General features: G+C 41.3%; 1 protein-coding gene across 6 annotated transcripts in view; it reads left to right on the forward strand.

Annotated features, from left to right (window-relative positions):
• The window catches only part of rnf220a (ring finger protein 220a), a 161,828-nt gene that overhangs the window by 126,552 nt on the left and 12,132 nt on the right, over positions 1–23,144 (forward strand). For 4 of the 6 annotated variants that reach the window (XM_029524223.1, XM_029524221.1, XM_029524225.1 and 1 more), the window contains 7 exons: positions 2,881–2,976; positions 5,759–5,801; positions 8,171–8,295; positions 9,876–10,005; positions 17,019–17,211; positions 17,501–17,556; positions 17,963–18,071. In XM_029524223.1, coding sequence (XP_029380083.1) covers positions 2,881–2,976; positions 5,759–5,801; positions 8,171–8,295; positions 9,876–10,005; positions 17,019–17,211; positions 17,501–17,556; positions 17,963–18,071 — 752 coding nt within the window. The remainder of the gene's footprint in view (positions 1–2,880; positions 2,977–5,758; positions 5,802–8,170; positions 8,296–9,875; positions 10,006–17,018; positions 17,212–17,500; positions 17,557–17,962; positions 18,072–23,144) is intronic. The other 2 variants (XM_029524224.1, XM_029524227.1) reach the window with 1 other exon arrangement.

Consider the following 23,144-nt stretch of genomic DNA (forward strand, 5'->3'; position numbering starts at 1 on the left):
GCATGTTCTCCCCGTGCCTGTGTGGGTTTCCTCCCACCGTCCAAAGACATCATGTTTGGGTTAACTGGTGACTCTAAATTCTGTCTGTAGGTCTGAGTGTGATTGGTTGTTGGTCTCTGTCTCTGTGTGCTGGCCCTGTGATGGACTGGTGACCTGTCCAGGGTGTACTCCGCCTTCACCCAATGTGAGCTGGGATAGTCTTCAGCATCCCAGGAAACGGATAAGCGGTAGAAGATGAGGGAGTGTATAAACTGGTGCTGTGTGAAAGCACAGCGGAACCACTTTCAGCCTTAATGAATTGTTACATTAGGCCTACACGCTTCTAACATCAAGTTCTTTGATGGCATATAGTATGGTAATGCTCACTCTATCCAATATGGCTGAAAATGTGCAGTTAGGTTGCCCTCTTAAGAGCAGAGCAGAGCATAGAACAATCCCTAAAGTGTTCAGCCACAGGTTTGTTTTTCATTTCTAACTAAAAGACATGTGAAGCTCGATACCCTGGTACAGGAAAAAAGGATATATGATGTGCACATGAATGTCACATGAGAGTTCTTGTATAATTCAAGGGATCCGTTTTGATTCCCACACACCTTTGGGTGCTGACCCAGGCTTAGAGTGGTGCTCGCAGCATTGTGGGTGGGCTTGCACTTGAGAAAGGCAAGACAGAGCGAGAGTTGAGGGGTGAGCGGGAGCATTCCTCTCCGACCGTGACTGTGCATCTCACTGCTGTTGTTTAGTATTCAGCGGCAGGGCATGGAGAATAGAGATGGCCAGCCTAAAGCACATGGGCCTGTTGTTTTCGTTTCCTCACCGGTATGCACAAGCCAACCTTCTTAGTCTGGAGATTAACCCGAATGCACCTCCTTATGGGGTGTTAGACCCACTTGCTAAGCTAAGGTGATTGGGTTAGAGGAGAAACATGTGACATCTGTAGGGCCATACATATACCCTTTGACACACACACACACACACACGTTGGATACTGCAACATTTCACATGCAAATGAAAAGACCGAGGTGCTTTTATCTTTGGTGTTTGCTATTGCTTCACTCTTAAAAAACGCAGATTTAAACATTCAAATTTCAATGTAAATTCACTAAACATTCTTTGCACATTTGTATTTAAATTTCAGGATCTGGCTTATGTAAAATGAGGTGGAAATCCAGTGATTCATCTGAACAGCCTTTTTGTGGCCTTCCTTTCAGGATGTTGCTTAAATTTGTGGGCTTAAAAGACCAAAAAAAATCAATAGAAGATCTTCATTTATACCACAGAGTACTGTTAAATGTCATATTCTAATGATAAAAATTAAGCATATTCGCAGCTGCCCCTAGGTAAGTGATTCCTGACCTTTTTAAACCTGAGTAAAGGAGTAAAAGAAGAACACACACACACACACACAGGCGTAAAGGCACCATGCATAATGTCCAATTTACTGTGGCAGCACTGGAGGTTGGTCATTTCTCACATATTATTATTAGATTACTGCTGTCGAGCACTTAAGCCTCTGCTCTGCCCCTTTCCACTTGATTAATAGGAGACGACTGTAAATACAAATATTTCATAGCTGCCTTGTAAAAAAAATGCAGCAGCCGAGGCACACACGAAAACATATTCGCGCACGCACACACACAACTGTATTAGGACTAACGCTTGTAAAAAAGTGATATTGCCTCTTATTTCTGCTCCTGTTCCTGTTTTATCGGCTTGCTTCTGGTTCACTTGAGGAATTCCCTGGATTGTCTTTGTCACAGAGTGGGTTAGAAGCGGGGATCATTTTATTTGTGTGTGTGTGTGTGCACGCAAAGTGTTGTGAGACAGATTTATGAACAAGTAGTGTCCCATAATGTCAGACAGTTACTCTCCTCCTTTTCAGATGTTTACCCTTCTTCCTTTCTTCCCCTCATCCCTTTCTTCCTCTTTTTTTTTTTCAATCTCTCATTCTTCCTAATTCTTTCCCCTTAATGTCCCATAAACATTAACTCTAATCAGTGGAAGGGATTTTATAGACAAAGTCAAGCAGGTTACAGTGATCATCAATTACTTGTCACTCTCAGCATCTGTGGCAATAACCCTCTTGAAATAATTCAAGGGTAAAGATTGCCAATTCTTTTTTCTTTTCGATGTATAATACAGAAGTAAACTTTATTTTTATCACGTGTATGGACAACAAGGTTAATTTTTCTTTCCTTTTCATTGTGTTGCATTTCTTTGGAGGTGGCAGTTACCACGCAAATTTGTGGAATGCTGCCTAAAATATAGTACCATGGGTTATTAGCAGGTGTATCCAGTCAAGTAGCATTTAATTTATTAAGAAATCTCATAGATGGAGCTATTGTTAGCATAGATGGAGGAGGGGGAGGTCTTTGAAAATCTGTACTTCCAAATCCATTCAGTGCTTAACCTGAATTACATTTCAACTGACACTTCCAACTTCACTCACTGTTTACGCTCAAGCTTTTACTTCAACTGCCCTTGGAGGCACAACCTCAAAATATCAGCAGCCTATATACAAATGTTTTCTTCACAATATTTAGCCTTGTCTGCTCGAGCCATTGCGTTCAATGCAATAACATAAAAAGCCAAGTGACCTTAGGGTCATGTTTAATCATTTAAATGATTTTATTGTCAGGCCAAGCTGTGGTGCAGTTTTCAGTGAACAGTGAAATTGTGTCTGTTTTCTTGGTTCTGCATTTCTTTGGGAACAGCATTACTCTTGCCTTGTCCACAGTTATTGATTGTGCCCATGCAGCAACTGTCATGCGAGGACAGGTTCAAGTGTAATCATTTCTCCAGAGGTGATAATATAACAAGATAATCTGCATATAGAAGACATTTTATTTATCTCTCTCTGTCTCTCTGTCTCTCTCTCTATAGTCGATGCTGTTGTCAGTGCACATCAAGCGTGAGGGAGAGTCTCCTGTGGTCTCTCCTCTGTCCTCTGAAGATGCCCACCACTCCGACAGATACCAGGTCACACTCACGCACAAACGCACATACAAAAATCTCTCTGCATAGACACACAGTAACACAGAGAAGAGATGAATCAGTCTAAGTTGACATCATTCTTTTGTCAGTTTATGTGAAATGTATCCTGCTGCATAAAGCCACAGCACAGGATGTGCACACAAAAATTCAGTTCCATTATAAAGTACCATACACCACTGATATTTGGGAAAATATTCAACAAAATAAACTTCCACTCGTATTAACGGATGACCAGAGTAATGCTCATTAATTTACAGCCAAGAAATGATCTCCTTGTTCTGTAATGTTAATACATGAAACTAATCGAAGCTGAGATTTTTCCCGATATATTAATATGGAAATCCCACACCAATGCATAGCCCACTGAAATAAATACCTTAATTTTATACAGGCATGCTGGTATATTGTAGTATGCAAATCCTAATTACCTGATATTATTATTTTGTTACTGAGAAAACAACCACAACATCAGTGTTGCTGTTTGAAGATTCTTGTATAGTTTCATCAAGTATTATGCTGCTGCTTTTTTTGTTGTATAATTCCCTATTTATGATAGATGTGTAGGATGAGTTATAGGGATAAAGGTAGACATTGGTTTTTATGCTCTTTCAGCAGTTAAGTAGACCAACCGGCCAATCCTCCTTAAATCTCAGCTATCCTTAAAGCCTTCCCTGGCTGCTTTTATCTCTTATATTCATCAAAGTTTGTTCGGATAATTCTTCTGGCCATGATGTATCTTGGGGTTAAGTGGGTTTCCCCCCTTACACCATAAAATAAGAACTATTAAGTCCATGCAGACGTTACATCCATACGTTCAGGATGACACAGCTCATAAAGACCTGATAGCGATAAAGTAGATTTTCTCATTAAGTGAAACTGCTGAAATCACCTTATATTATACAAATGATTAAGTCAATGGTGACTCTTTTTACCACTGGGAAAATGAAGCATAATGGCAGACTTTGCCACCTACTCTCTTCCTGCCAGTGTGTTTCTGTGCTCTTCTTCTTGCTACCTCTTCCCATCTTCTAAAAACCTGACCTATCTGTAGCCATTCACTGAGTGTATCATAATGATACGGTGGTAGTGGTGATGCATGGCAAGTGGCCCTATAACTCAAGTGCTGGTGAGGAAGGGAAAGCAGGGAAGAGAGGAGAGTGTGAGGAGATGAACGGAGGGCCAGAACAGGAGGCTGCTTGATGGCTCACACTGATGGACGATGGGCCAAGAGTGAGAGGACTGAACAGTTGCCGTGTCAAAGAGGAGGCATCCATAACTGCAGCAGGCGATGCTTTAGTCAGCACATATAGCTAAAGACTTACAGGCCTCTGAATGTGAATCCCTGTAGACCTGAGACACACATTCTGCAAGCGAAATGAGTGGAGAAGACCAAGAAATTTAACCTCACTTAATTTATTTCACAATTTAAATGCTGCGATGGATTTAACTGGGGCAGCTTGCACTACCTTAGACCCAAAATATTACAGATTCACCTCCATGTACAAACCTTTAGCTCATATATACCAGTGGTGGATAGTAACTGAATTTTGAGGTACTTAATTTACTTTTCACAAATTATCATGCCACATCATACTATGCTACTCCACTGCATTTGAATTATGCTATTTAATTATGTACTTGTATTTGAATGCTGCATTTTCTCATTTATATTAAATATCCAACACATTGTTAGACATAAACCAACCTTGATTTTGACTAAGAAGTGATAGTGGCCTCGTATCATATTCAGAATAAAGAACAATTTACATAAAATGGATACCCTTTTGTGTAGCAATGTAACACAACTTTTCCTTTAGTCCTTTGCCCATAAATTCTCAGCACTCCCCAGATTTATTTTTTTCTACCCTTCCAAAGGAATGTCTGGACCTAATTGTTGAATAGATTGCATACAGCAAAGTTGTTTTGTTTTTTTTTTATTGTCAGTACTTTGATATACGTACATTAAGTACATTTTGCTTGAATGAGTGATTCTGCATTGTTGTTTTGAAAGTGTATGCTAAATGCTGCAGCCTGCAAAACTGAATAGCCAGATGCACACACTGAAAAGTCTAAATCTGTATAGAGAACATTAGGAAACAACATAGGAAGCGGAAAAAAAAAAACAAAAAAAAAATATGTCTATGAAAAACAACAAGTGGTCAAATATTTGTTAGGTTAAAAATTGTCATTGTTTTTTTTTTGCCCCTTTAGTTAAGATAAACCGCAGCATTTGAAATTGCAGTGCAGTAGTTGTGCACTCTGTATAGTTTCTTTTCACTCACTACTGAAAAGGAAAGTACTTAATAAAACCCGCTACTTCCCCCCAGCGGCCGACATCCGGTACAACATGTGACGTTACTCCACTTCCGCCTCTGGCGCGTCACATGACCAAAACAAGCCAACATGGCGTCGGATACGAACGGCTCCTACCGATACGGGCGCCACTTTCAATCCTTTTCCATCCGTATGAAATAAGAGACACAGAGTTGAGTTGGCGGCAATGTTCGGTGTCCGGAGACTCGACCGGCCTGTTTGCAGCAGAGAGTTGTAGCGGCTGTAGAAGGAGCTTGTGTCGGGAAGCTCACAGGTCATGGAGGAGGTGGAAAACAAGAGAGGAGTAGGTCCAACTGTTTACACCGCCCGAGCCCGCAGCATCCACAGCAATCCCATTCTGGAAAGTTATCTTTGTCCTTGCAGACATCTAATAACGTTTCTGTGGTGTGTAATGTGTATCTCCTCTCCTCTTTTTTTTTCTCCCTGCTTGCAGACATTTTTACGAGTCCGGGCAAACAGGCAAACAAGATTGAATGGTATGTATAAATTTCTCTCATCTGCTGAACGACACTTGATGTTGACTTTTGATTTATATTATATTTCTATATTATATAAAACCTGTTCATTCCATCTAACTGTTCATCAAGGCTTCATGGTACCTGGCTTTGCTCTTTGACTGTTGGGACAAGCACTAAAATTCATTCCAGTTACATTAGTCAATAAAAAGAAGAATACATTTGAGAATAAAATAAATAGTATGTACACAGTGGTATGTTTTTATTGCTTAAGTTAACATAAAAGTCTAATAATTAATGATCGTCACTTCAAGATAACTGAGAAACACAACGCGTGTCAAAACTTGTCTTGGTAAAAACTGTAATGCAGGATGGGGGCATGTTGTCAGCTAGCTACCTGATGTTGTGTGACTTCTGGAAGGTGTGTGTTTTACTGTCATAATGTTCGTCTTTCACTGCTTATATCATGTGATGACACGCCTGGTTTTGTTGTGTCGATCAGCCCCATGTTCCTGAATCATCAACCAGTTATCAGGGGGAAGTCATAATTTCTATTGCAAACTTTATTATGTGCAGTTCAGGATTTGATGAACTTCTTTAAAATTCCAAAAGCATCTTATCTCCCAATGTCCCTCATCTATGATATTCATAAGTTCACATCAAATTTCAGTGACTTAGGTCATATTTGGACGTCAGCATTGATAGCTGTTTGCTGACCAGTCTTTCCAAGAGCTTCCGCCACTTGCACTTACAAGACAAGAAGTTCAATGAACAGTTCTACTTGTATCCTTCAGTCACTCAGTATCAGAAAATAAGGTGGCCTAATCAAAGCAGGCTAACTAGTTAGCATGTTTCAGCATAAGAAAGGATATAATAGAGGTAGAAACATAAAATAAGACTGAGAAGAATCAGATGCTTATATGTGTGACTGTACCATGATGGTAACGTATGAGAAGCACAAACTGGGGCTCTGAGGCACTTTAGAAAGAAGCCCAGTTTGACAGGAGATTTTCTGAATTATTTGCTTCCTCTCCACAATCAAGACTCGGCTGCTTCCCCAAACTGAAGTGTGTCTCGCACTGTGGTTTCAACACTCACGTACCCAACAACCCAAATGTGCGATTGGATCATTTTTACTAGTTTCTACAGCAGCTAGCGTTCTCCCCTGCATCATCATCTTGTTAGTGGGTTTACTTGAATTTATGAAAACACCTTATGAATGCTAATTTTGCAATTAATCTGAAGTACTGCTGCTTTTATCTTCAATTCAAAAATTGTCTTCTTTCTACTGTTTTCATGATTCTCGATCCACAGTGTGTTAAAGCTGTGTTAGTCTTCACGGTAAAAATTGAGATCAATTTAACCACTGTGTTTAAAGCACAGCTGTGGTTTACACTCATTTTTTTTTTCTTTTTGCCTTGGTATAATATACAGATAAGCTTTTAGAGCCAATGACAAGAGCTGGGTAAGGCTTAGCTTAAACTTTGCCCTCCATTACTTTCTCTCTCCCCTCATGTGGAGCCAGGAATCATTCTCATGTGGGGCATAACGGCTGAGGAAGGGCAGAGATCCCTGCCGGACCTAATTAGCAGCCCTTTCCCTTCTGTATTTAACAACGCTCCCCTCGATTAGCATCAGGGGAGAATTGGTGAGAAGGGAGGAGGATGTCGTTTCTCATTTTAACCCTCCTAGCCTCAGTCCCTCCATTTTCTCCCCTTGCAGTAATGGCATATTACCTTATGTCCTCCTCCTCTTCTCCCTCTGTCCCTTGCCACAGTCCCTCTTGGCCTCTTCTGCTTTCTCAGCCAGCTAAAAATTAATGTCCCCTTGCACCATTTGCAGTTAAGAAAAAAACGACAGAGACTCAGGGCGCAATGACGGCTGTTCTGCTCTGTTAAATTTCTAATTAAGTGTGTGTGTGTTTTTGTGTGCGTGAGTGAGTGAGTGAGTGTGTTTGTGGGGGAGATGGGGTGGGGGATTCCAGGGGAAGCTATGACAAGAGGAAAGGACAGGAAAAGATGAAAAAACAGAGGGTGAGGGCTGGCATCGATTTAAAGTGTCAGAGGATTGAGATTGTCACTTGCTTCTTAACACACTTTAGAGTAGTCCAAGTTTATCAAGCTCAGCCCCCTCATATGCTTGTTCGGTTGTACAGAATTGAGAATTCGAGGGCATGCCTGCTGGGAAGTTAGATTGCCCACAATCAAGGAAAACATCCATCAAACACGAATGTTTGTCAGACCTGTGTTAGATTATCTTTTGTCCCCTGAAACTGGTGATCTCGACATGTAGGAGAAATATAAATATTTTTATTAATTTAAAACTAAGTAGACATTGAAAATGTATCTTTTCTCTCTCTCTCTCTCACTCCTGTCCCCCTGAATTTCCAGCACGTATAGGGAAGATGAAGAGGAGGAAGCCTGAGGAGGGGGGCCAGGTATGTCCGCTGTGCAGTGCCCCATTGGCTGGGAGCGAGGAGGAGATGAGTAGACATGTGGAACAATGCCTGATCCAGGTAGTACAATCTGGGCTCCAAACCCCCCCCTCCCCCGCCTACCACGAGTCGGGTCAGCTTGTCAACCCTTCCTTTCCTGTAGATGCTGACCAGTCTCCCTCTTTACTTCCTGTAGATTCTGTCCAATCACCTCTCTACTGTAGTGAAGATGCCACCTGATAGGAACAGTTATAATCCATCTAGATACTGACCACCGCTGAACTTTCTGTAAATGGTGGAACTGTGTTCACATCATATGGGAAAAACTGTCTGAAAGATTGGGAAAACATTTTTATATAATGGATTTTTATTTGAATGAATCTAATACAGGAATGAAACCTGGAGTACACAGCTTAGCTTTTGCTAATTTAAATCAATTTCCACATACAAGTAATTTTTCTTTTCTAAAAACTCATATTTATTATGACTCAATAGATATGTAATAAGTGAGCAGTTGGAGTTGAGTCCAAGGCCTATTAATGGTGATCACAAAATGGCTGTAGTGTTTTGCTTTTTTAAGCCATATCTTGCATTTTAAGTCTCTCTTGCTTGTCTACATAAGCATTTATTTGCACTCACAAAATTCTTACAGCTTCACACCTCAAAGTTAATGAACGTTAAATTCAAGTAAGAAGCTTATCCCATATGATATGGCTCTGTCATGTTCATTGGCATGTTGATAATCACTTTCTGTAATTTGTGTAGTTTGGGGGCAGTCAGACCTAGCTTGCAGTAGATGTAGCCCAAATCAAAAAATATTTCCAATAGCTCTCCTTCCCGACTTTTTTTTATTTGAATAGCCAGCCACTGACGGCCTTCCCGGTTGCTGTTGGCCACCTCCCTTCTTCATTCTCTTTGGAACAGACCAATCACAATAAAAAGTCCTCACAACTAATCACCACTCCTCCTGTATCTCACCTCACTGACTACTGTCCCTTCTTTTAGCTGAAGAGACACTGACATTGATCTTTCAGTAGCATGGTGTTCTCATTGTACTCTGTACTTTTCCAGGGGAGCTGTGTTCACAAGATTCTCATGCTGATCAGTAATGTACTATGCTGGGTAATATCAAAATCAAAGATGCAATATGGCCAAGCTCAGTATCCAGATTTTTAGCAGGTTAAGGTCTGTTAGAAAGTGGTGTAAAAATGTTACTTTTCCTGAACTTTCCCAAGTTTTGTTCTGAGGGAGGGTTCTGAGTAAGGGTTACCTTGTTCTTTTAACTTTTGGCTCAATAAGTGAGACAGAATTTGTCAGCTGATGGATTTCACTCATTTCCAAAGTGCATCACACTCATAGCTACAAGTAGCATAGTCTTTTTTCTTTCCTTTTAGTTTTTTGAGTAGGACATGTCACAGAAGAGGACAACAGTTCAGGTATATTTACTGTAGTTGATGCACACCCTAAGCTTTAAACATCTGCCTCAGCATGCAGGTTCTGATCACAGCTCCACGTGGTTTGGCATAGTACAGTATGAGATGGCAACCTGACCAAGATTTTACCATGTTGCTGCTGGAAGAGTTATACAAACATAATCGCTTCCCTTTTTTGATGTATTTCTCTGTAATTAATATGCATCCTTGTGTGTGTTTGTGTGTCAGCGTGAGGGTGCATTAGGTGATGATGATTCTGCAGACATGGATGGAGAAAATGGACGAGGATTTGAAGAGTATGAGTGGGCGGGGCAGAAACGGATCAGAGCCACAGCCTTGCTGGAGGGAGGTTTCAGAGGTATGAACACGCTCAGCTCCCCACTTGCGACACTGCTGGCTGGTTTTGAAATATGAACTTTGTGGTTAAAGGGAAGTTTGACTGACTTCCCTGTCAGATTCTGCAGTAGCACTTGTGTGGGTGTGGTTGGATGCTGTGACAATGTTGGTGTCCAGTCTGCTGCTTGTTAGATGACTTACTGACCTGTCACTGCTCCATGGTCACATCCAGTCAACAACAGTTTGCAGTGTCTAGACAAGGATCAGCCCAGCTCTGTTGGTTCTCCCTTTTCCTTCTCCTCTGTCTCCCTCTCTCTATGTTCATTTCTCCCCTCATCCATCATTCCCTCTGTTCCTGTCTAGTGTGAGCAGTGTTAGTTCTATGAGGCCAGTGTTGACCACAGACCTGTAATGGTGCCTGTGGTCTAGTGGCAGCTTGGTTTGGCCTGGGGTCAACCCAGCTCAGCTTGGCATGGCCCCTACACAACCCTCTTAGTAAGGGGAAGGAAAACACATTTAGCTTTGCAATTGACCTGCTGGTCACCAGCCTGTGTGTGTGTGTTTGTTTGTGTGTTTGAAGCCAGGAACATAATTATAGAACTGGATGGGAGAGCTGGTCACTGGGGAGCACAGCAGCTGCTCTGTGACACAACACACCTGCAGTGCTTCCACTTCACTCTGTCACTGTCTTGTTTTTAGTTCTCTTCTTAATCTTGTGCTTTCATTTTCTTTCATTAACAGTCTCCCTAACCCCCCATGGACAGAACTGATTTTTACTGACTTTTTTTACGAATGTGTTTCTGTGTTAATGTAACAGCAAACATGTAATATAATACTTTAATTAAAATATCCACTGTCTCTTCAGTCTATTCAATTCTGAGATAAACCAATAGAATAAACGTTAATCTGTAATTCTGGCAGAAGTTTCAGGTCCCAACTTGGTAAGTTTTCTAAAAATTTCTACCTTGTTTGGACATGCAAATATTAAGTGATCATTTTTGGTTGTCCCTAGATCAGACCAAGCGATTTCCCAGGTCACCATCTATCAAAGCTGTACTTGAACACAACCCCGACGGTCAGGGATGGAGGTGTGAATCTGCTAATGTACAGACTTAAATAATTAATTACTGCCAACCTTGTTTATTAATTTTCTGTCAGTCCACACATTGCCTAATAGATTATTTGTTAATTACTTCAACATTTGCAAGGACTGAGTTTCATCATCAACCTTAGTGCTGGTTCAAAACCAGTTTGCTGTGGTTCAAGCAGAGATCTCAGATTTATGAAATGTTGTTAGACAACCTGTTTTACATGAGCAATATATGGAGAGAAAGTATGAATTGGGCAAACAGTATTTTAATATGCGCTACTGCCGTAATGTCGGGTAATTGATTGTACAAATGAGAATTGGTCACTTCGCTTGGATCTTGGGAGGAAAACCATTTAAGACCTAGTCGATTCTCAAGAAAACAGAAATTTTTACCTTAAATTGTTGGGCTACATGTGGTTGTATGTTGTGACATGTCTTGTGTGCCACAGTGGCCACCCGCTGCTGCCTCATTTATGTTAGCGTGTAAAATGTGGATAGACAGCAAGATAGAGGTGAGCCATCAAGAAGGTGGCACAGATGGGGGTGAAGAGTTGTTGTCATCTCTAAGAGGCTCTTTCAGACTCTCTTGGCTCTGCCTCTGCTTTCATCTGTCCCTCTTCCTGCTCCCCTCCTCCTCTCCCCTGTTCGATCCATTGTTAAACACACACATGCTGAGCCTCACCTGCCTCCCTCTTCCTTCCTTCTCTGCAATCCGGAGAGAGAGGAGACAAGACAGATCAATGTTGAAATCTCAACTAAACCATGCCAAAGAGGAGCTCGTGGGGTGGGAGGTGGCTTCTCCACCCGTCCATCCATCTCCTAGATTCTCCTTCCATCCGTCCATCTCTTTTTGACATTGTTAAACTAGCAGACAGAGGACCCTTCTGCCGTGCTCTAATAGGACACCTTGTGATGTGGCACAGATAACTGAGGTGGCCAGGGGAGAGCCACTTGAAACGTGCGCACACACACACTTGCACTTGGCAGAAGGCTCAGAAGGTGGATTTTGTCTTGAAAGCTCCTCAGTGGTTCTAACACGTGCCACTGAATCCAGCAGGCTCTCTGCAGGCTAGACGGATATAGAGATGTTTCGGGGGGGGGGGGGGTCTCCACAGCTGGATGAAGAGGCGGCCTATCCCCTCTGTGAAGTACAACCATCATTCCCTCCCTTTGAGATGGCGAGAAAGAAAAGCAGAGGGAACGAGGCCCTCTTCAAGGGAGAGGGGAGGGAGGAGGTGGAGGGAGGAGAGGGAGAGGAAAAAATCGAACAAGTCAGTTTATGATTCAACTCTGTGTGAGGGAAGACTTCCCTGTTTCTCACACCAGCTTAGCCAGGTTGAAAGGACCCACAAGACAAAGACAGAGAGCTCTCTCTACCTGGTTAGTGAACTGTCTAAGTCTGGGTTTCATGAGCTGGAAAATAGCTAGATTTTTTTTTTTTTCATAATTTTTCAGGATATATTAAAATGTCTACATCTTTATAGGAACCTAGTTTTTCTTGTGTTATAATAGGGCGGGGTGTCAAGGTGAAATCTTTTTGATATGGCTTGAAACCCATGAGCAAAAATTTAAACTTTTTTTAAGTTTTCCAATTAGATATCTAACCCATGGTTGTGATAACTGATTGAAATGTCATCGTTCAGATATGGACACAGCAAAATATGCAACTATGCAAGAAGGAGTGGGACAGTCAAAGTTATTCACATAACAGAAACTTAATTTATTTGATTATAAACAAAGAGTTTAGAGTGTTGACTAGAGTTTTGTTCGAAAATTGTGTTTTAAACAGCCCGTCACCAACACAGTTCGAAGTAGGTCCAAACATGCTATAGACTCAATGGTGTATTCACCCATATAAAATTCACTCATTTACTCCTTTAGTATGGAAATTTAGTATAATAACTATCAAATAAATGCGTTTGGTCCATATGAGTGTTGAAATACTCATACAGTCCTATGTAAGTTGATTGTTTAATAATGAGATAATGATTTTCTGTGAGTGACTTACAGATTTTGTTTCCTTGGCGTGAGCCATTAACCACTGAAACTCGTGGTCTGTAATGACCAGTTTTGGCTGCGGAGTTACATTGTCTTGTTTAAATTTCAGAAAATTGTCATAAACATATTGAATGGAAAATAATATAACTCTTCAGAAAGCTAGTTGCCAAATGCCACATTGTTTTAAGTAAATAATCCAATAATCAATAATCATCTCACTATGTCTTGAGAGCAGTGCTTTCATTACGGGTCAGAGTGATGGCCAAAATGATTAAAGCATAATCCCCTTAAACGACTAAACTATGAGAAATAAAACAATGGGACATGAGTTCCAGATTTATTGTGTTATTATTGGTAAGTGGCAGTTTGAAATTCATAATTTATGGCCTATAAATGTTATTATAAAATAGAATTTAGCTGCAAGGAATCAATTACAAAGTTCCACATCTGTGCTTGATAGGCACAGGCCAATATAAAATACATTTTAATAATAAAGTAATCCCAAAGTTTACTGATCCTCCACTGGATATATTGGTGTTCTGTTTTTGTTCCCAGTTCCTCTTTCAAGCTTTAGCTAATTTGTTAGTGACATCATCTCCAAGCTCAAAAACACAAACTGTAATTGAAGTTTTGAACAAAATAGCTGATCTGATCTCAGTGTGGCCACTGAGAAGCAGATGGAGCAGCAGACAGACAGATCCTGCAGTTTGATATGAGGCCGTCCTGAGAGACAGAGCAGAACAGGGGGATTACTGCAGGTTGAGATGGCCCAGAGGGATTGAGAAAGAAGAAAAATCTCTTCTTTGTAAATGGACTTCAAAGATGGCCGTCTCATGTCTTTAAGCCTGTGTCCCTTTCCCCATCTTTCTCCCTCTCTGTCTGACCTGTAAATGGCAGAAAGATAGTGCGATGACCTTTGACACCCATTCTCAACTTCTTAGGGGGTCCTGATAATTGCTATGGTAACGGGATGTCACAAGGGTTTGTCGATGGGTTGATCTGGGTTCCCAGTTAGCCTGGTGAGTCCTTCGATCCTGCCTGTCTTTTCAGGTTGGTGCTTGCAGTGATGTTGAGGTGACATGTATGTAAATTGACTGTCTCGTGTGTTGCTGTCATGAAGCATGTACCTCAGATGATGAAGCATATAGTTAGCATGTTAGGAGTTAAAGATATTCAGGACTTGACTATGATAATGAGACCAGGAATGCTGCATAGGAGACGGCATGTCTATTGATCCTGTCCTATCTAGCAGAAAAGAGAGGAAACAGTTCATTGAGCAGGATTGGTACGAGAGGAATGATGCATGAGCAGAGAGAAAAATGGAGGAATAAAAGGTGGAAGAGAAGTAAAAAAAGGAAACTATCAAGGAGGGCATGGTTCGGTGAAGAAGAGTGGATAGAGAAGAGATGAAAGAAGTGTGAAAGAATAAGGGTGATACTACAAAAAAGGAGGGTAAAGGAGGTGAGGAAGGAGAAATGCTGAGGAAGAGAGGCGAGTGGGTGGGGGGTTGGTGCATAATGTGAGTGAAAGGCAGTTAGAGTGGGGATGACCTTTCCGTGGCCAGATTAGATTGGCCTGCCAAGACTGCTTAGAGGAACAGGTAAAAGCTCTGGCACACACACCCAGGCACACCCACCCACACAGAGGAAGCAGCCACATATACACTCCTAGTGTTATATACGTGTGTGCCCATTAAAAATCTGTGTAATTTTCATATTTAATGACTGAGTGAGTGAGCTCCACCACGTGCTGGACTTTTCCAATGACAGTTTCTCCTTCGACATCATGTTGTGTGTCGCCATGAATATCAGCTGCTGGAAAAAATGGGAGACAACACACTGGAAGTTGTTCAATTGAGGAGCAGATTTTTAGTTTACAAAGAAATCTTGATGGTGTTGAGCCAAAATGCCAAACTGATTAATCAACTAATTCTTGCGGGTCTGGAAATGTCTATTGAAGGTGCATTTATAAATAAGTACCCGATATGAGGTAGTTGGTCAGACTTTGACATGTATCAGCAGAATAATAAATACTTGATATAATATTTCAACAATGGAAGGTGAACAAGGTCACTGCTTTTGTACCTGAAACACAGAGGTTTGCAAGTTGAACGCTGGACAAATGCTCAGACTTTCAGACATTAGTCACCACGCAAGTACAGTATAAAGTAACCTCAGCTCTGTTCCACCGCTGCCTCAGTAGCTGAACAGAACTAACAGGCTGCTAGATTTACACTGAGCCATTGTTCCCATATGTTCCGCTCTGCTGCCGAGACCAAATAAAAGTTGAAAGGTCCTTTTTATTTGATCACTAAAAACCATGGACCTGTTGTAAAACGGCCAATAGCATTGGTGGTGTATTTTATCACAGCAGCTTTCGGTCGCTCACATTCTCTCCTTTCCCTGCTCATTTTTTTGATTCCTTTCCAGAGTAAGTGAGTCAGAGTTAGGTCAAAGCAGAATCAGATGTTTAAATCTCAGAGGAACCTCGGAGACAGGAGCTAGCATCTGATTTGAACCTTGACAAAGGTGCTATAGGGATTGAAACACCACAGTGCAGACCCGACTGTTATAGGAAGTCTAGTGTTGCCCACCACACACACACACACACAGTGACAGAGGGTTAAATAAGATGGCTGTCAACTCTGTCTGGCTTGTATCTGGTCTCCCCCTGCACACAAACACACACAAACACAACACCACACAAGTCCAGCTGAGAGCGTGTAGAAATTGGAATAGGTGTAAATAAGATGGCTGTCAGGGCTGTCACAGGTAGACACACAGAGACACCTTCTGAGTCTCATCCTGAGTGAAAGTCAGGTGAACACAACCACACACATACACCTTTAAGCGCTTAAATAGTCATTGTATAAGTGGCATACACACTTAAGCATACTTACACGCGTGCACACGTCACTCTGCATAAACACAGTGTAAGTGGAAGCGAGACAGACTCACACCCATGCATGCACACAAAGCACGCCGACACACCTTGAAGGGTTTGGTGAGACAGGGCTTAAGTGACAGAGGGACAGTCAGTCTGAAACAAACACTGAAGAGACGTGGGTAAGTGACGGACACACAAACACAGCTGGCTCTGTGGCTAAGTGGAGCTGAAGGGAGCAGTCAGGCAGCTGTAAAGGGTTGTCTGAGCGTTCATCACTGGGTTTATTTCTCTCTCCCCCTCAAAGATTGACGGCTGTGGTGTCAGGCTTCATCGCTTGCCCCGTTTCTAAATGCTGTCTTTCTCTTGCTCTCTGCACCCTCTCTTTCTCTGACCAAATATTATTATTTAAATCTATTGATTTATTAGATTCAGTTGTTTTATTAACCCTTCTTCATCAAAGATTCCTATTATCCACCTTTACTTTTGCCGATTTTAACCATAAACGGGCTGCAAACTTTCCTGTCAGTAAAAGCTTTTGCCTGCTTTTCCAGAACACTTAGAACCTTAAGTATCTGGCAGTGTACTGTATCTCAAAAGAAGGTATTAACAGTTAACAACAAAGGAACAAATTCTGCAACAGCACAAGTGGAATTACTGCAGTGACCCTATATTGGCTGTGTAGCATAACTAATTTGAAGTGCAGTGGCCACCAGCGACATACTCTGTTTAGAGGGGTTAAATTATATTTTTACCAAAATCTTCTGACAGTTATATTTGGCTGAGTAAAATTTCCTAACATGTACAGATTTACTGTGTTGTATTACATCTCACAGGTGTGTAATTTCAGTTCTTTTGCCTGTTGAGTAAAACCTTGTGCTGTCATGTTTTTGGAGAAGCCTATATGTTTAAGTTGTGTATCAAAAATTATAGATTTTTAGAGCATTAAGCACTGTGAGGGTCAGAATGAATCAAATGGGTTCAACAGCAGGTTCTCTGATTCCCAATGTCTAATTTAATACTTAAATGAAGACAGATGCTGAAAATTGTTATTGTTTTCACAGGAACAGGTTTTGCCACGTGTAACATCAAGGAAAGTGCTGCAGACAGTGACGCGGACCTCGATGTGGATGGAGACGACACCTTGGAGTATGGCAAAGCCCAGTACACCGAGGCCGACGTTATCCCCTGCTCTGGTGCTGGAGAGGACCAAGGAGAGGCCAGAGAGAGGGAGGCGCTAAGGGGAGCCGTGCTCAAGTATGAAGGCCACACAATTAAACCAGCATGATACTAAACTATAGCATTGTTGATGACTGCTGTTAGTTTATCATTTAGCCATGATATATAAAACATGTCCATTCTTACTTCAACAAAAAAAATATTTCTGTTTGGCACTCTTTTCATAGTTTCGCTCTCTTTAATGAAATGATTGATTGACAATTATTTTTCAGTCAATCAATGAAGCAACTTATCTTTTAAGTCTCAGTGTTGTACTGTGTTGTACCAAGTTCTTACACATAGCATTATTTGTGTGTCTGTGATGCAGTGGAGGGATGCCCTCAAACAGAATAACGCCTGAGTTCTCCAAATGGGCCAGTGATGGTAAGTATAGACAAGAATACAGTATAAACCTCATTATACTTTTTATTTCACATGAAATTTTTTGCAGACAACCGTGTCAACTGGTCATAAAACTTGCTAATTTTGGGCTTTTCTAAGCAATAGAAAAGGCTGGCCCTAGTCAAATAACTCTGGGCCAAATCAGCTTTGATGTATACACAAAACCCTAGTGAACCCCTGTACATCTTTTCCTTCTGTAATGTGTCTCAGAGCACACAGACAGACCTGTATCCTGTCCATCATCGGTGCAGTTAAATGTGCAACACAATTAGCCCGAGGTCTTTCTTTCAAAGTGAATGAAAAATACTTTGTCTTAGTGCCCTTATGTAAGCAACCACTGTGAGCAATTAAGCATTACTGACCATGTTGTCTCTATATGTGCCTGCAGAAATGCCATCAACAAGCAACGGGGAGAGCAGCAAGACAGACCCCAGCACTCCATCTTCTTCCTCTTCCTCCTGTGCTCCACGCACCTGTAAAAACAGTGAGATTGAAAAGTAGGTTACTCAGAAGTCTGCGCACATGTTAGATCAGACCTGTCTCTCACAAACACACACACACACACACACACACAAGGTGGTTGTCGGATGGGTGGTCTTACGTGAGAGTGTATTGACTTGTGCCATAAATGATACATGTTTGTTTGTGGGTCTCCCCAGGTATCGATTCTAAACTGGTTGACACACAGCAGTTTGACATAGCTGACACACACTGGTGCATATAGTTCAAACTCTTACACATGATGTGTGATATCAAAGTATTATCAGACTCTCTCAGTAAAGACAGATAATCATGTGTGCTGCTCAAACCTATCAAGCTTAGATTTTCTTTGTGTTGGTGGATTATTATTTCCCCGAAGTTCAGACATTGAGACAAAATTGTGAAAACTTCTGGTTTTATTACATTTATAAGGTTGCATTTTAAATTTTGAACAGATGTTTCAATCTGGGTCAAAAACCTGGTTACAACTCACCTAGAATGGATTCAAATAGCCTAATTCTAAAGAAACCTCTGAGGTAAACTAAACCAAATTTTTTCTTTTCATTTGGGCTCAAGCTGACACGCATCCCCAGAATGATTGCTGTGGTAACAATACTGAGTCTACATGTATTTGGATTGCAGTCATAAAACAGCCTTTTCCCAAACAAAGACGTTACCATACAGAATGGACACTGTCTACACAACTACATTTCAAGTCAAGTAAAGGTCTAAGAAAAGCCACAAAAACCACATTAATGAGGCAGTTTTAGGATTAAGAATAACACTTATTGTAGCATGTAAACTGACCTCCATGTGTAAAATCAGTGGAATGCCCCTTTAATAGACAGACACAAGCACATAAATAGGACTCTGTGCAGAAAAGTGTTCACGCTCTAAAATGAGTAAAAATTGTCGAGGCTAAACTGGATAGCACAAATAAAGACATGCATACACATAGTCACGCTATCCCAGTATTAAAACACTATGTGTGAAAGGCCACTACTCAGTAATTGCTTTGTTTCCATCTCCTCTTCTATATTCTGCCACAAGTAAACATGCACACACAGATACACACTCACACCCCATCTCCTGCATTGGAAATGGAGGTCAGCTCATCATGGGAATGAGAGAAACATCAGTGAGCAAACCAATGATGAGAAAGAGGGATTTGGCTGACAGTTGCTTCTGCTTGTCTGGAGTATTCTCCTGTCTTTTTGCTTTGTGCATGTGCTAACACACATCAAGCTGGGGTCACCATTCCTGTGTGTTTCTAGTTGGAGGCCTCAGTGCCAGTTGACCAGTAAACCGCTGACAAAATTTGGTATAAGGAGTCGACACACACTGAAACATTACTTTAGAAGTAATTGCAACCTGCATGGTTATAGCCTTACATAAGACGCCTCTTTCACCTCTGGGAAGGCTGGCTGTGATAAATGCTTCATTTAAATGAATCAATCGCTTCCCGGTGTGTGTGTTCCTCATATTAAATATCAGCACCGGAGATAACTGGTCAATAAGCAGAGCAGCTCAAGGTGTATTGATCAGTAACAGCCCCACAAGGCAAGATCGGTGTGTGTGGGTTTGCTGAGTGAGAGAATGCATTCGATAATTTGCTGTGTGGTCGTCCCTGTCTCAGGGTTGTGTGTGTGTTTGTGCTAAAAAGAAAGGGATGTGGAGTGGGCGGTGTGGCTGTTTTGAGAGGCAGCGGTCAAGAAGGTACTCATTACATCATTGACAGAAAGGAACGCTTGTCCTGTACCGCTCGCACAGCACATCACCACATACAGCTGTGTGTGTGCACTGACTGTACAAACAGGAATAACTTTCTGAAATCATCTAGTTATCAGAGCTACTACATTTCAACTTAGCTCAGATGAAACATCTTCATAGTCACAGTCCAGCACGTGGATGGATGTAAATAACAGTCACCTTGAAGATGAAGGCAAATAATATTACTAAACTTATTTATTAAATCAGGTTTCAGGTGCATGATTCACATGTAACAGAGAATATTTTTCACAGTTTTTACAAAGGTTCACTAAATCTGTAGTGATAACATTCATACAGTCAGGACAGGCTGCTACAGCTCTCAGCTTTCTATCAAAATGATTTCAATCAGGAAAACAGATTCTAAATTTGGGAAATGAGTAGAAATATGACACTAGTGGTTTAAATTGGCTGAAATGCTCATTCCTTGTTTCAAAAAACATGTTGAAACTAAAATTATTTATTATTTCATGGAAAAGATTAGCTCATTTTGAAATTGATGACAGGTTGCATCATCAGCACCTGCTACAATTAGATATATGCAGTTTCAAAAGTTCAGCCCATCTGTAGGACAGACACCTAAGGAACTGAACTGAAAATTTAAGTACTTACAGAAAGCAATTCATAAATAAAGAACAGCACTTTCTAGATGCTCCATAAGAACTAAGTGGAACGTTTGATTGGTTGTGACACAGCCCATAAACAGAAAATAGAACTGTGCGTAAATATTATCCATGGGCAAACAAATATCCAAAAGAAGCCCCAAAGTGGCAGAAAGAATCACAGGTTCCAGTCAGGACTTGTAATACAGGCATTTAACCTTGGGTTTGCTCCATTGACTTTGTTTCAAGTAGCAAGATGTGCACACAATTCATGATTACCAGGTCAATTATTCAGATTGTCATTTGATCTTTTGATTGCCCACCTCTTAAATTCATGGTCAGATCTTCCACATCCTGCTGTTAAATTTCACCTAAAGATGGTTGTCAAGTAAAAACAATTTTTCTTCAGGCTTTTTTTTATGGCCCAGATGAAGGTGTGGGCGTAACAACACGATGTTTTGGCTGCAGTCTTAGAGTCCACCTGGAGCAGAACAGGCCTTAATCTAAGTATCCATTGAAAGGAGCGAGATGCTGAATGATTGCATTGGAACAAGCAGTCAGCTGGCTGGCTGGAACAATTCCCTGCCTCACTCCTCTCCGCTTGCTATAAATGTTCGTATTTGTAGAGCTTCTGTGTCCCTCCGTCCCCAAATGAAAATGAGATTTGTCTCCTTTCGTTACATTGATACATTGTGTGTGTGTGTGTGTGTGTGTGTGTGTGTGTGTGTGTGTGTGTGTGTGTGAGAGTGAGAGAGAGAGAGAGAGAAGCTTTGCACAGGGCACCGTTAGTGAAATCTCTGTCTCTGATCCCAGATGGGTAATGATCTGGTTGCCTCCTGGGGCGTCCTCGTTCCCCTGCTCATTCCCTGGCAAGATAAATGAGTTCACACACACACACGCTCACACACAAACACATACACATACAAGTAGAGCGCCCGAGACGCTCTTTCCCCTCCAAGATAAATGGCACCTCCAATGCCGCCAATGCGATTGCTGCCAAATTTGGTGCTCTAGCTGGAACAATGCGGAGCGATTTCCATGTGGTTTCTGCAAATAATTGAATCTGTCCTCAATTTGGAAGTGATGAAGCTAGATTTCTAACCCCCCTCCATTTCCCGCAAACACACACAGACACACACACTGCCCATTCTCTGCCTTTGCCTTTTCCTTGCTCCTTCTCTTTATTGTTTTGGCCCAGAGCCACATTTCTCTCTCTTTCTCCCTTCTTTCTCATTCGCATTTCTCTTTTCTTACAGTCCTCTGTCTCAATTTTTCTCAGGCACTTACAAGATTCCCCCCACCCCTTCCCATCCTTTCCCTTTTGCCATCTGAGACCTCCACACACACACACACACACACACACGTTGGGCTGAGGCTGGGGAAATCAATAGTGACTTAAATGTTTTATCATGGTGTGTCAGTGTAGTTAAGGCCTTGGTTAACAGGGTGTAGCAGAGAATGATGCTCCAAAGAGATTTACTGGTGCTGTTTTGACAGCACATACATATGAGAAATGTATTTTTCCCAACTGGTGGATAAAGTGTTTTCTAGAATATGGTGCCAAAATAAATTCTTAATTGATTAATAATTGTAAAGTTTTTCATTAGTTTGCCCCTGTGTTGAGAGGGAAGCTGAGTGAGGCTGAAATGTAGGTAGACAGTAGATAAAGACACAGGGCTGATTGAGATGGATGGTAGAGGTCTTCAGCTACACATAGACACACGCACACACACACACACACTTCTGCGCTAATGAAATGAGAAATAGCCCCACACATGTTGGGGACAGAGCGCTAAATGGAGCGGTGGCAGAGCCATCTATCTGTCTCTCTCTGGCATTTTCTTTCTTAGGCTTTTTTTTTTTTTTTTTTTAAAGGGATGACTTCAAAACATTTGCACCACAGTATCACACCCACAAACATGGAACCGCCATCCAAACAGCCTTGCAGCAGCACATTGACTGGATGGGAGTTGTATTTCAATTTTGGTAGTTTTTTGACACTAGATGTTCAATCAAGGTTACAAGTCCATTTAAAACCATCCCAATGAATTCAAAAACGCCAGAAAACACAAACGGTGAACAGATTCACAGTACATACCAGTAAATAGCCAGGATTGATGTGTTATACCAGCACACCGTGTTCTCAATCTCGGAGTCCACTGTGGTGTTTAATCTGGACTTAACAATTTGAGGTCTGGTTCCATAATGTATTTCATGCTTCATGTTTTGATTCCCCCATGCTCTATTTCATCAGAACAGATTAAGCTACAAAACATACAACTAGCAAAATTTCAATTTGCATGCTTCTATATTCACATACTGAGCACCACCTGAGTACTTAAAATTGTATGAAACCTTTGTGGAAAACAATGGACGTTTTCACCCCTAACAGCCGCCATCCTGACTACATACTGGCAGGAACCAAAGTATCAACAGAAATGAAAAAGGGACAGCGGAGCAGGGAATGTTGAAAGTCCTCGTATGGTACTTGACCCTGGAAATACCTCACATTTTTAAGTTGTAACCCAAGCTGAACAGTTAGTTTGTTCCTGTAAAACAACATGACGATGTTTACTGAGCCTGGGTCCCAAAGTGAAATAAATTTTCCACATTTTGGCTCTAAGAGTGCAAATGTTGAAAACCCCTGAGCCAGCTTAAATCAGGGATACACACAAATAGCATAAAAGTCCTAAACTCAAGGATTTTTCACTTGTGGTTCTT

Source organism: Echeneis naucrates, chromosome 17 (genome assembly GCF_900963305.1).
Source record: "Echeneis naucrates chromosome 17, fEcheNa1.1, whole genome shotgun sequence".
Lineage (NCBI taxonomy): Eukaryota > Metazoa > Chordata > Actinopteri > Carangiformes > Echeneidae > Echeneis > Echeneis naucrates.